At 32.8% G+C, this 13,530-nt stretch overlaps 1 protein-coding gene across 1 annotated transcript in view; it reads right to left on the reverse strand.

Moving 5' to 3' along the window:
* Positions 1-278: 278 nt before the first annotated feature.
* mAChR-A (muscarinic Acetylcholine Receptor, A-type) overlaps positions 279-13,530 on the reverse strand; it is a 102,365-nt gene continuing 89,113 nt past the window's right edge. Inside the window, exons 4-5 of the mRNA XM_088274718.1 lie at positions 3,708-3,859; positions 279-2,213 (exon numbers count right to left, since the gene is read on the reverse strand). Of these exons, the coding sequence (XP_088130844.1) occupies positions 1,406-2,213; positions 3,708-3,859 (960 nt within the window). The 3' untranslated portion in view covers positions 279-1,405. The remainder of the gene's footprint in view (positions 2,214-3,707; positions 3,860-13,530) is intronic.

Raw genomic sequence — 13,530 nt, forward strand, 5'->3', positions numbered from 1 at the left:
ACTCTTTTAGATACTCTGGATATATGGAATTTTCCAATTCATTTCTTAACATATTTCCCATTGCAAAAATAATATCCGTACATCAAAAATAAATAATTTTACATGGAATTTAGTATGGAAGAACACACAAAAATAAACATTAAAATGTACATAAATTCGTGATATTATCCTTAAAAGCACATATTTGACACATGTTGGATTCCTAAACAACTCAAATCGCTAATCAATGTTCGTAATACGCTTTCTTGTCGTGAAAGCTGCAAATGTGGATGAGGAGATCGACCAGCTACGCTACGTATTGTATATTTACTCGATACAATGATTTATCGTAATGTTCAAATGGACAAATGGATAAAAAATACTCAACAAATCAAAAATTAGTTTATCATTATTTTTTAAATACAAAAAATCTTACACAATCAGTCATAATATTACAAGTATTTACATTACAAATAAGTTTAAAACGTGTTTTTTTTTTGGTTCAGGGTTAATTTTTTAATACGCTTATAAATTACGGGACTCGTTGGCAAAGGGATCTAAGTCATATTTTGGCTTTTTCGTGATTTAAAAAAAGTTTTTTTTTCTGCGTCGCATACGTGTTACCGGGATTCTATAAAGTTCAGTTAACACGTAACACGGGGCAGGTGAAGGTTTACAACATTTATAGAGCACGTAAAGCCCAGGGGTCGCTAAGTACATTTATAAAAAAATCTAAGTTACACACCGATATCGAAAATACATAAGAGTTTTGTGTAAATATTAATTATGTAAAAACACACATATTTGAAATTTATCCTACGAGTTCGTAAATGAGTACATTAGTTTCAGTGGGAAACCTTTTTTTTTAAATATTTTGTTCAGATATATTTCAGTTTCGGAAACGCTTGAGCGAAGTTAGTCTACGTTTAATACAGAGACGTCCAATGTTAATGGGTATCAATTTTATTCAAAAATATAATCCAAAAGATTTATTTAATTCTATGTGCATCGAAGATATTTTAGTCTGATTTTTTAAATCTACCTATGTACGAATTACATCTCAAATCGATCGCCAGTCGCGCATACATTTCGGTTTTCAAATGAATAAAGAACTTTATCAAATGGTTGTCGATGGGTATAAAATGGTGGATGATAAATGAAAGCACCTTAAGTTCTTTAAACGAAATGAATACGTTACCTCGAGTGATTTACCTCTCAAAATGCATTTTCAAAAAACCCAGTTCGCCACGAGGGAGTGATAAATCGGCATCCTCGAGTCCCACAGTTTGAGATTCCGTTTTGTAAAACTTTTTCAAACGGGCACCTTTGCTTGTCTCGAGACTCTGAGGCCCTCGTTCAGAAAGCACCATAATGCATGAACTTCCCAGAAGGGTTTGAACGGTACTCCAAAGTGTGCCATTCTGGTTCAATTGTACACCCCCCTCGTCATGGCTTCTCTGTTCCTGTTGTGCCATTTGCAGGTTAGGATGCGAACGTAGGTCCTCCTGAAGGAAGCGTTGCAGAGCGCGTAGCACATAGGGTTGATGGTCGAATTGATGTAGCACAAGGCGTAGAAGAAGTCCCACAGCTCTTCGGGAATGCAGCCCGTGCAAGCCGTCAGAGGCTTGAGCAAGACTAGGATGTTGTAAGGCGTCCACGTGATGATGAAGGATAGCAAGATGGCCGAGAGGGTTTTTGCCGCTTTAGTTTCTTGTTTTTTCTCTTGGGTCTTCTTTTTTTTCTTGACTTGTTGTTTGGTATGGGTGGTGAGGAGTGTAGTTTTGTTGGCGAAGTTCTTAGGGATTATCTTGGCGTTTAGAGGTATTCGCACGTCTGGGATGTGCGAAGCTCTCCTGTTGAGGTTGTTGTGGTTGAGTCCCGAAGGGTTCAGGGAGATGTTGAACTCGCTGTCGCCTCTGTGGGGCGGCTGGGGGGTCCGCACCCTGTTAGGGCTCGGGCCCGGCACGTCCTCGGGGATCATCTTGATGCTGGGCGCGCGCTCGGGGCCCGCGCTGGCCGAGCCGTCCGGCGGCAGGCGGATGAGGATGGTGTAGATGGAGTCCGTGGAGAGCGACCTGGCCGCGGGCAGGCTGCGGCAGTCGCGGGGCGCCGAGGCGGGGGCCGTGGCGGGCGCGGGGCGCAGCGGCGAGGCGCCCCCCTCGCCCAGCCCCCCGCCGCCCCCCTGGCCCACTCGCAGCGCGTAGGGGTCGCGAATCACGTTCAGCGACGTACACCTGGAATAATTTAATTATCCTTTTACGAAAGATTCGCAGGGATACTTAATTACATTCAAAGTACTAAATTGATATTTTATTCATTTTACGTTCACGGCCAAAGTGAGAAAAGTGTTGCTGAATTATTAAAAAAATGAAATCCAAGCTCTGACAAACTGCCCGTGAAGTATCTAAAAGTGTCACTATTAGGAATTCTCGGAATACACTTCATTTGTACCCTTTGAATTTTTCTCTACATAATTTGTGTATTATTCAAAAAAGAGAATTGTAAATGAGCTACTTTCACATTTTACTAATATATCTTTTTAAAGATATTTATATTAACATTTTAGCTACAAGGAACTGCCTAAATAAAAATATGAAACAGCTCCTACCCCCTCTTCTTCATTCAACGTCCCAAGGATACAACTCTAAAATTTAGAATTTTAGCAACTCTGAAGTTTGAAAATGATGCGGAATGCATCGGAATACGTGTCACATAATTAGATTTTAAGAAAAATTATATTTACCAAGTAAAATTCAAATTAAATAATGAATAATAAATGCAATTCCCATCTTTAAAAAAAAGTCTAGGGATGTTTAGGTATTTTCATTGCATAAGTAGGTATTTACAGGGCTTAAGCTCTGTAAATACTTAGACTTTCATAGTCTTCTTCGTCTGTTTTCTGACTTCTAAGTATATATCTAGAATTTTACTTAGAAGTTAAAAATTCGATAAATTAAAAAAAAGTGTTATATGATAAGGTTTTTTTGGAAACTCTTCAAGGTGTTTTTATAAATGCGGAATTTTATAACTGGAACGGTACAAGTTATTGTTATTTAATATGTGCATAACTTCATGGAACTGTTTTGTTTAGTTCTCCATGAATAAAAATATGTGTAATAAAAAAAAATAGGAAGGATCAATATAACTTTTTCGATTATGAGAGTTTACCCCTTAAGAGAAGTGTGTATGAGGAGTATTTATCTTCAATGTTGATTCCCGGCGTCGCACAGTGTGTAATATGAACGATCTGGTTTTACTTTAATACCATTAAGATTATTATCGGCTTAATTTTTATTAATTTAATGGACAATTGAAAATATATTTAGATTGAAGTTTTGTACTGATATTTCTTAGTGGAACTGCATTTTATATAATAAAATATCACCTATGTATTTTTTTCCAGGTGAATTTCATTTTTCCAGCAACCGGGTTTCGTCGTAACCGATATCATCAGACCGGTGATCTCGGTTACGACGAAACCCGGTTGCTGGTCAAATAATTTTTTTCTGGAAAAAATTACACACTTATTATTTTATTCTAGAAAATATATTTGGTAGTAAATAAGTCCATATAGTAGGATTGAGTTTCGTATAGTCTGTCTTCTTCATGAGCCCTCTGTCTTTTACTGCTGGATATAGGCCTCTGCCCCTTCTGTCCATTTCCTCCGGTCGGTTGCTCGTGTGTAGTCTGTAGGTCTGTTCAAATAATAGAGCGGGGGTGCTGAATACCTCGAAACGGAGCTCTGGAGGGGCGTCTCTATAGACACGGGGGTGGCGTAGCCCATGTCCGAGGGGTCCTCCAAGTCCTCGTCGTAATCGTCTCTGCCCGAGTGCCACCACGCCACGCACCACGCGCGGATGCCTGCCCAGCCTTTCAGCTTCTGAAAACGATGAAAAACTATGCTCATAAATACTGAAACAATATCCCCAATACGCTCCTAAAAATAGCATTAGCAAATTCAGGGCAAAACTAACCTATATTTTATATAAACTTTGTGAAAATCCATAAATTGTATATAAAAGATTATTATAAATACTGAATTATTATCCAGTACACTACTGTCAAATACATTTTTGAAATTCTGGGCAAAACTAACCTTTATTTCATATTAACTTTGTGAAAAACTATAAATTGTATATAAAAGATAATTATACGAGTAAATACTGAATTATTACCCATACACTACTGTAAAATACATTTTTAAAATTCAGGGCAAAACAAGGCAAAACTAACCTATATTTTATTTTAACTTTGTGAAAAGCTGCAAATATAAAATATGGTCTTAAATATGGAATCAATATCCAATACACTCCTTAAAACACATTTATCAAATTCAGGGAGAAACTAACCAAAAACAACTAATATTTTTTTGTTTACATTGTGAAAAACTATACATACATATACGAAAGATGGTGATAAATTCTTAATTATTATCCAATACACTCCTGAAAAATACCACTATTGGATTTAGGGAAAAATCAAATTATTTTTAATTAAAGTTTTACTTGAAAATGTATCGGAAGTTAGGTAATACTTAAATTAAAAACAAATATATAGTGACAGCCAAAACAATGAATTAAAATATTAAAACCAGTACTGTTAAAGAAGGTAAATTTTAATGTTAAAAAAACTTATAATTTGCAGCAATGAGAACTTACTTGCAATTTAAGCAACACATAAAATAACAAATTTGTGATGAAGGATTTTGACACACGTTAAAAATAATTCAAATTTACTTATGAGTTATTTTAAATATTTTGTGTCCATAAAAAAGTTGTTGTTTCTTACGACGATCCTTACAGTAAAAAAATGTTTTTAATATATATTTTTTTAACATTTAACGTTATTGAATTTGTTGCATAAACCCCCTTTTTGTATTGTAAAAACTTTAAAAAAAAGAGAAATATATGGTTTTGAAAAGAAAAGCGTAATTGGAAGGTAAGGAGTAATGAAAATATGTTTTCAATATATGTATAATCAAATATATACATTCTAAAAAAATGTCCATGGAGACACATCTGTCTCCTTGCGCAACCGGTAACTTACTAAATTGTATATGTACGAGTATAACTTTAATGAAATTAATTAATGATATTCTATTTTTTGCTTAATTTTTTCATGTATCATCTATATATCGTAGTCATACAGGAGAAAGTGACCAATTGCATTTTCATATTATTTTTTGAAATCTCATCAAAGATGAAGAAGAATACGGAAGTCTGGGCATTTACGGGGCTGACGACCGTCATAGGATCACTTTAAGTGATCACTTTACACACGTGTACTTTTACAGCCTATGACGGTCGTCAGCCCCGTAAATGCCCAGACTTCCATATTCTTCTTCATCTTTGATGAGATGTCAAAAAATAATATGAAAATAACTCCTGTAATTGGAGATAATCCAGATTTTGTGAACAAGTATTTGGACACACTCAAAATGTTGTAATTGCATTTTTTATGAAAACGTGATCATTGACTATTTGATATCTTTCTGGCTTGAAATTGGCCTGAAAAAAATCCCAAAGGATTTAAAACTTGGAAGTATAGTACCTATATTGACTTGTTGAAAATGACTAAATGCATTGATGTTTATTTTCTTACCAAGCAAAAGTGACTTAAATGGCCCTCCTGAACATTTTACGTTTTGTTAGTTGGTCACTTTCTCCTGTACGACTACGATATGTATAATAAACATACAGATATGTATATTCATACATCATCTGTTAGTAAAGGAGTTCATGGAAAAAAAACACAAATGAAAACACCACTATACGATGCCCCCAAGTAAACGGAAGCCTCTGTTGAATTATTTATTTATTATTATTCGGTTATAATTCATTAATTCAGGCATCGCTTTAATTTGAAATAGAACCTCTAGCGCCGCCCAGCGGGAGGAAAATAAATTAGACTTGTAGTTGAAAAAGCTCCCAACAGATGGTGCTATATTTAAAACTTTGCCCAACTTTTAAGCGGGTCTGCGTTCAGAAAGTAAATTTAATAGATTTACGAAATTAAAGTAAATGAGGGACAAGTAAAACAGTATTTATTTAAGTACATCCCTAATTTGAATGTTTAGGGGAATAATCTTGAGATATTCGTAAAGTTGTGTATAGAAGTAAAAGAAAATATAAGCAAAAGAAAAATAGGAGATCGTTTTATTTACTTCTTTTCTTACCCTTATCTACACCCAATGGTGCATAGGTCACTGTATCGTATGGAAGTAATTGTAAAATATACGAAGGATAGGTGGTCAGCTAGGATAATATTAAATATTATACATACTATTTTAACACTCTCCTTATTCATCGTTTACTTTTTGTAATACCACTTAAAAACAATAATTCATGGCTACCAGTTTCTGAATAACCGTTCCATCACCAGGAATTATTATTATTATTCTTTGAAAGAGAGACGAAGAAGATAAAGGAATCGAAATGGTAATATTTTTAAAAGCGGACTGAAGTTAAATTTCATTGTTTTTATTTTTATTAAAAGTAGATTTTATTAATTGTGAATGATGAGGAGAGTGTCATATAACCATACCACAATGTTAACAATGCTTTTAATATACAAAAGAAATATATACTTACATTACTTTTCGTATATTTTTTATTTATTTATTTAATTTTTTTATTAACATACATTGTTTACATTTATTTAAAGAACAATTTTAAACATATTTAAAATATTTTTTGTAGAGACCCGCCAAGCCACCTTGTGTGTCTTGTTGTTGGAGTTCTTTTTATATACATTTTTAATTATTTTTATCTATCCATTTTAACCTAATATACACACAAAATATGGAAAAAAAGACTTAAAGCACATATGTTTGTATTATCTCCCACCAATCTTAACAGTTAACAACTAAACTATCTAACTAACCATGACGCCGCTTCCCCGCAGGGGTAGGCAGAGAGAATCGAATGCCACACCACTCTATCTTTGCAAACATTCTTCGCCTCTTCTTTCATGCATCTTCTCACACATACCCGACGATTATTACGACTCCTGACCCGGCTGCTGTCAAGTATTTGACTTACTTGATTGTGCCAAGTTTTCCTAGCTCTTCCTCTGCTTCCTTTTCCAACTACATTCGCCTCATAAATTTGTTTAACCGTTCTTTCTTGACTCATATGTTCCACATGTCCAAACCATCTCGACACACCTTTCTTAATTTTATCGATAATGCTAGTCTCAGCCTTGCAGTATTTCCTTATTTCATCATTCGAACATCTATCAAACATCGTTTTTGCCACACGTTCGTCTAAGGGATCTCATTTCGACTGCATTCGGTCTGCTTTCATCCTTCTTTTGCCAACTCCATGCTCCGCTTCCATACATAACTGCCAACAGTTAACAATGTTCTCCAATAAGCGTCGCATACATACTGTGCGAAGCCACCGATCTTGGATTTGTCATGATTGGTGATGATCATAGTTCTGTAAAGTTTTCAATTAATAAAATTCTGAGCAACTCTGGGCTTTTATATTGTCTCTAATTTTGTGCCTCAAAGAGTCAAGATGTTTTCAATGAAGGAAAAAAAGCATTTAAAGGAAAAGTATCTCTCCGAACTCTTATTTTAATTCGCATCAAAACACGAGTTTCTAAAAAAAGATTTCATCTCTTGGGAAGAAAGTGAAATGGCGTCATTAGAGAGCGAGATGGAGCGAAGCGAGAAAAGGCAAGAAAGTTAACAGAAGCGCCTCTCAGGTGCCATCTCCCGGCGGAGAACAAAGGTAAAAGCTCATAAATTGCATTGTTCTCTGGGTGTGGGGGCGAAGTTCGCACCGGGCGATTCAACCGCCCGGTGAAACTTCGGAAAGTTGAAACTTCATTTTATTGCATACGAATGAGCTTCACATATTGGAATACATATATTTGCATTATTTTAAATAGGTTCACAACCAATGAAAGCATGTTTCTAAATTTAGAAACAACTATATTAAAGGAAATATTAGTTTTCTTCCACCATTATACTTATTTAATATCACCCATGTCTGGTATTTAAGGGACTGTACTCTTCATCTCACAAAATTGAACAATTATTATATAATATGAAAGTCAACAAAAACATACTTTTTTAAAAACATTTTAAGTGTGTCCAAATACTTGTTCACAAAATCTGGATTATCTCCAATTACAGGAGTTATTTTCATATTATTTTTTGACATCTCATCAAAGATGAAGAAGAATATGGAAGTCTGGGCATTTGCGGGGCTGACGACCGTATTCTTCTTCATCTTTGATGAGATGTCAAAAAATAATATTAAAACATACTTTTTTTATTGCTTTGAAACGAATCCAAACACCGACAAATATTGATTCATAATGATGAATATACTGCCTTCTGATATCCTTGGTGTCAGCAGCTAGCCCATATATGTGTATATATATAACGTGGTAATATTTTTCTTTGTAAATTGGGTGTAAATAATCAGTAAAGTGGGTGTATAATAATAAAATAAACAATGTGTTGCTTTGTAATTAAAGTTTATTCTTAATTTGTCTTTACAATATTTTTATATCTATCTATCTGATTCTGACAGTTCAGAATATTCTATTTTTTTCTATCTGATGTCTTTTGTTTTATTCAGTGCGACGCATGCGACATCTGGTGGTAGATCTGCTTTATGTAGGTACTATATGTAAGTACTTAATAAAATGTATTGGTAGGTACCTAGGTATTTTATTTCATATATATATATATATATATATATATATATATATATATATATATATATATATATATATATATATATATATATATATATATATATATATATATATATATATATATATATATATATATATATATATATATATATATATATATATATATATATATATATATATATATATATATATATATATATATATATATATATATATATATATATATATATATATATATATATATATATATATATATTTATATATATATATATATATATACATAAATATATATATATATATATATATATATATATATATATATATATATATATATATATATATATATATATATATATATATATATATATATATATATATATATATATATATCGTTAATTCAAAACTAGGAGTGATATCTAATTTTTTTAAATATTATAATACAGTTCCATATTGGTAACATAAAAAAATCCGTTAGAACTCGTCGCACGTTCCCCGAGGCTACGACCACCCCTGTCTCCAAACTAACCCCGTCACCGCCACGTCGTCACACCTGCAGCAGCTAAATGCACAACAATGGGCCACTACAGCTACTACAATGGAAGGCAAACACTCCAACAAGGGATGAAAAATACGCTCTCAACAATGCAGTGGGAAATTTTAGTGAAAATCCAACAATTCTCGGCGAATGAGCAACGAAAGTGGACGGCTTTTCATTTACGCTATAACATCTGAATATAGATGAAGAAGAATATAATCAAAACATTCTCAATACTATTAATATTTAAAGCGTTTACTTATTAACATAAAAAAAATAGGTTAAAACATTCTTAATTTATTGACATTGCAGACAGTTGGTAGAATTCTATATTGAATTGTTGGGTAATATATCCAAAATAAAACAAGGTTTTTATTGGATTGAATTCTACATTTATTTGTGTATATCTTAATACGTGACGCGTTTCGTCTTCTTAGGACATTATCAAACACTTACTTAAAATATTTACAAAATGTCCTTATATTGTTACTATATAAAGACATTTTTTAAATATTTTTAGTCAGTGTTTGATAATGTCCTAAGAAGACGAAACGCGACACGTATTAAGATAAACATAAATAAATGTAGAATTCAATCCAACAAAAACCTTGTTTTATTATGGGTATATTACCTAACAAAAACATTCTCCTTATCATCTTTTGATTACTTTGTGTAATACCACTTTTATAAACACTTATTCGTGACTACCGATATCGGAAAATCCTTCCATCGTCAGGTCATAAAAATCACATTATTACGATTGGACATTTGTTTAAAAATTAAATTTTAAAAGAGAGAAAGAAGACAAATAAAACACAGTAGGAATATTTTCAAAAGTGGACTCGAAGTTAAATTTAGTTGGTTATTTATAATGGGTAAGTCTTTATTGATTGTTTTACTTAAAAACAAAAAAAATGTTTTACAAAAAGCCTTCTTAGGACATCCGAAATGAAGACTCTACGACCTATTGCAGGCCTAACACTTCGCGACAGAGTAAGAAACTCAGATATAAGAAAAATCTGCGATGTTGAAGATGTTGTGCGATGGGGAAGAGAAAGAAGACGTTTCTGGAGAGATCATGTGAGAAGAGCGAGTTCGGATCGAGTGGTGAGGGTGGCAGCGGACAGCAGCATAGGCGGGATCAGACCCCCAGGAAGACCACCTAAACGATGAAAAGGATAGCTGGTCTTCCACCTCCCAGGAGCGACCCGAGAATGACAGGACCTATTCCTAAAAGAAGGAGAAGAAAAAGAAGATTGTTTTTCTTATTTATCTAAACAAAAACCAGTTTTACTTAAATGAGAAATTTCTATACTATAATATATAAATTATAAAATCAGCTCATATTACATTTAATAAGCAATATCTTTTTTCCTTTAGTAAAATATAATAATTTTAATTAATTTTTTACCGTTTATAAAATTATATAAATTAAACAAACTTTTAAAATAACTTGCCAGGTTAGCGTCATAAATTTTTTTTTTCAGGGTGAAGAGTTATTTTAAAATCATTGACCGGGCATTCATATTTTTTTCCACCTAGGCAAGCCAGTATTGGTAATATTTTGAACTGTGATCAACAGAATAATTATTCAGTATTATGAAACAAAAATTTTAATCCTAAATTATGAAAAATTAAAAAGTGGCACTCAAAAAACAGATATAAGGCGTAGATGTTCGGGAAATTCATAAAAGTGGAAATATCTGGAAAACTAAGGCACTTTTACTGAGGTCATATTTTCATTTTTTGGTGAGTCATAAGCTGGCCTAACACCCCTTAAAAGAAATACGTAGGACACCCTGCATATATATATAAATATATATATATATATATATATATATATATATATATATATATATATATATATATATATATATATATATATATATATATATATATATATATATATATATATATATATATATATATATATATACATATATATATGTGTGTGTTTGTTTACGTATAAATGTTACATTGTATTATAAAGAAATTGCTTCAGTGTACAATCCACCACTTGTATTTTTTTTTACCACGATTGGTATTATTCCGATATCCAATCAAATACGATTGGAGAGCATCTCGAAGCTTGGCCCTAATGCGAAGATGAAATCATTATTATTCCTTTCAACCAAAACGTAATTATTTTGGGAATTAATCAGAATCCTGCGAAAATGGAGATCTTATCTTATCTGGAGGATTTCCCAACAATGCGATCGAGACGAAAGGCTCTCAACGTCGGCCAGCCAATTAGATCTAATTATGTCATATAAAATACAACAATTTTCATTCTGGATTTTCACTAAACCGTTACGTGCGTCTGATTCCTGTACTCCTGGTAGGGTAAATATTTTATGACAACCCAGTTTATTTATTGATCTGGCGTTTAATTTGTAGAACTCCATTTTAATTTATGTATTAATTTTAAATCAAACAGATTTATTGAGTCAACTAAGTTGTATTTTACTAACAAAACACATAAAAAATTATATAGTGACAATTGTTTCGCCTTGTTAGGGCATTATCAAACGAATGTGAAGATCAAATGGACTACGGTCCGTATGTAGCTATACAATTTTAAGTGACAATTTTAACACGTGCAGCAATAATTTGTCACAATATAATTTTTTATGTGTTTTTGTTAATAAAATACAACTTAGTAGACTCAAAAAATCTGTGTTTGATTTAAAATTAATACATAAAACAACCCAGTTTATTCATAAATGATCATAAACCTTCGATATCTTAACATAGAGGAAGAAGAACATGTATGTCGGGGCATATAAAGGGCTAACGACCTATCGTAGGCTGGTTTAAGTTTCATCGTTTTATACACATGTAACACTTAATATTTTACCCATGTTTGATAACCACACTACTCAATTTTTTTTTAACTTCTAGATTTATTATTAATCTCATGATACAGTTAGCCTTTGATATCTCAACATAGATGAAGAAAAACTTGTAATTCTAAGTATTTACATGGCTTATAACCTGCCATAGGCTGGTTAAGTGATCACTTAACACACGTGCCACATTCACCATTTTACTCATGATTAACAAACCACACTACTATAATTTTTGGAACTCCCACATATATCATTAATCTCATGACACTGTACATTCAGAGTTCACAAAAGTCATCTTTGATGGATTGGGAAAGCTTTTATTTAGCACAGACCTTTTTTATGTATGCAAGATCTGATCCACGGATTATTTTTACATACTGAAATACCCCTGAAAACATGATCTTAAAATTTTATGTATCTTATAATTTGACCAGTTATTATTATTTTTAATATGTAAAAATAACTCCTTAGCCAAGACGCGTCCGAAGTGTAATGGTCGGCGAGCTAAGCTACCGTACAGGAGGTCGCGGGTTCGATTCCCAGGGGGGGGGTCAAATAAATATAGGCTATTTTTCAATCTTATATTTATTCAATGTTACCCTGGACTGGTACCTGAAGCGGGGGGCTGATTACCTTTCTTCATGTGTTAACGATCAAGATAACACTGGGTTTATATGATGCAGTGCCCTATATACCATCGGGTGCGGATAAGGGTTACATGTATGTATATATGAATGTTACACGTATATAAAATGATCTCATAAATCAGCCTATCGTAAGACAGTAATCCCTGTAAATACTCAGACTTCTAACACTACGGTTTTATGATGTAGTGCCCTATGCACCATCGGGTGTGGATAAGGGTTTAATAATAATAAGCGAAGACACCCAGATTTATGAAAAAGGATTTGGATACTCAAAATGTTGTTATTTTTTTTTGTTACGATCGGTTTTCACCAGATGAGCGAGCATTCCAATTGATCGGAATTTATTACAAGGATTAAAATCCCTGGAATGGAAACACGATATAATATTATGACAATATGTCGCGTAGGCGCTTGAAGAAGGATGAGAAGGACGATGGACTCGACCGCCCACTGTTGCCTTAAAGGTCGCACCCAACCATAAAGCAAAAGCACTCTTGCTGTATTCGTTCTTTGTAAACTTTCAAATGATCCCACCAGTTTTCGGAAAATAAAATTTTCTTCATCAACGTCATTTAATGTAATTTTTTTATGAACATTAATTGTGTACATTTATTTAAATCACAATGTGAAATACATTTAAAATCCCACCAAGAGACTCACCAAGCCACCTTGTGTGTCTTGTCGGTGGAGTTCTTTTTTAATACATTTTTTGTTGTTGTTTTTAACCATTTTAACCTAATATATACACATAAAAGAGAGAAAAATTAAGAATAAAAACATTTTACAATTTTCATAAAATTAACTCTTGATCATTCACCCATTCCTTTATTTTGCCTTTGTTCCATAT

Source organism: Brachycentrus maculatus, unplaced genomic scaffold (assembly GCF_059751285.1).
Source record: "Brachycentrus maculatus isolate JH-2025_06_01 unplaced genomic scaffold, ASM5975128v1 h1tg000711l, whole genome shotgun sequence".
In the NCBI taxonomy this organism is placed as follows: Eukaryota; Metazoa; Arthropoda; class Insecta; order Trichoptera; family Brachycentridae; genus Brachycentrus; species Brachycentrus maculatus.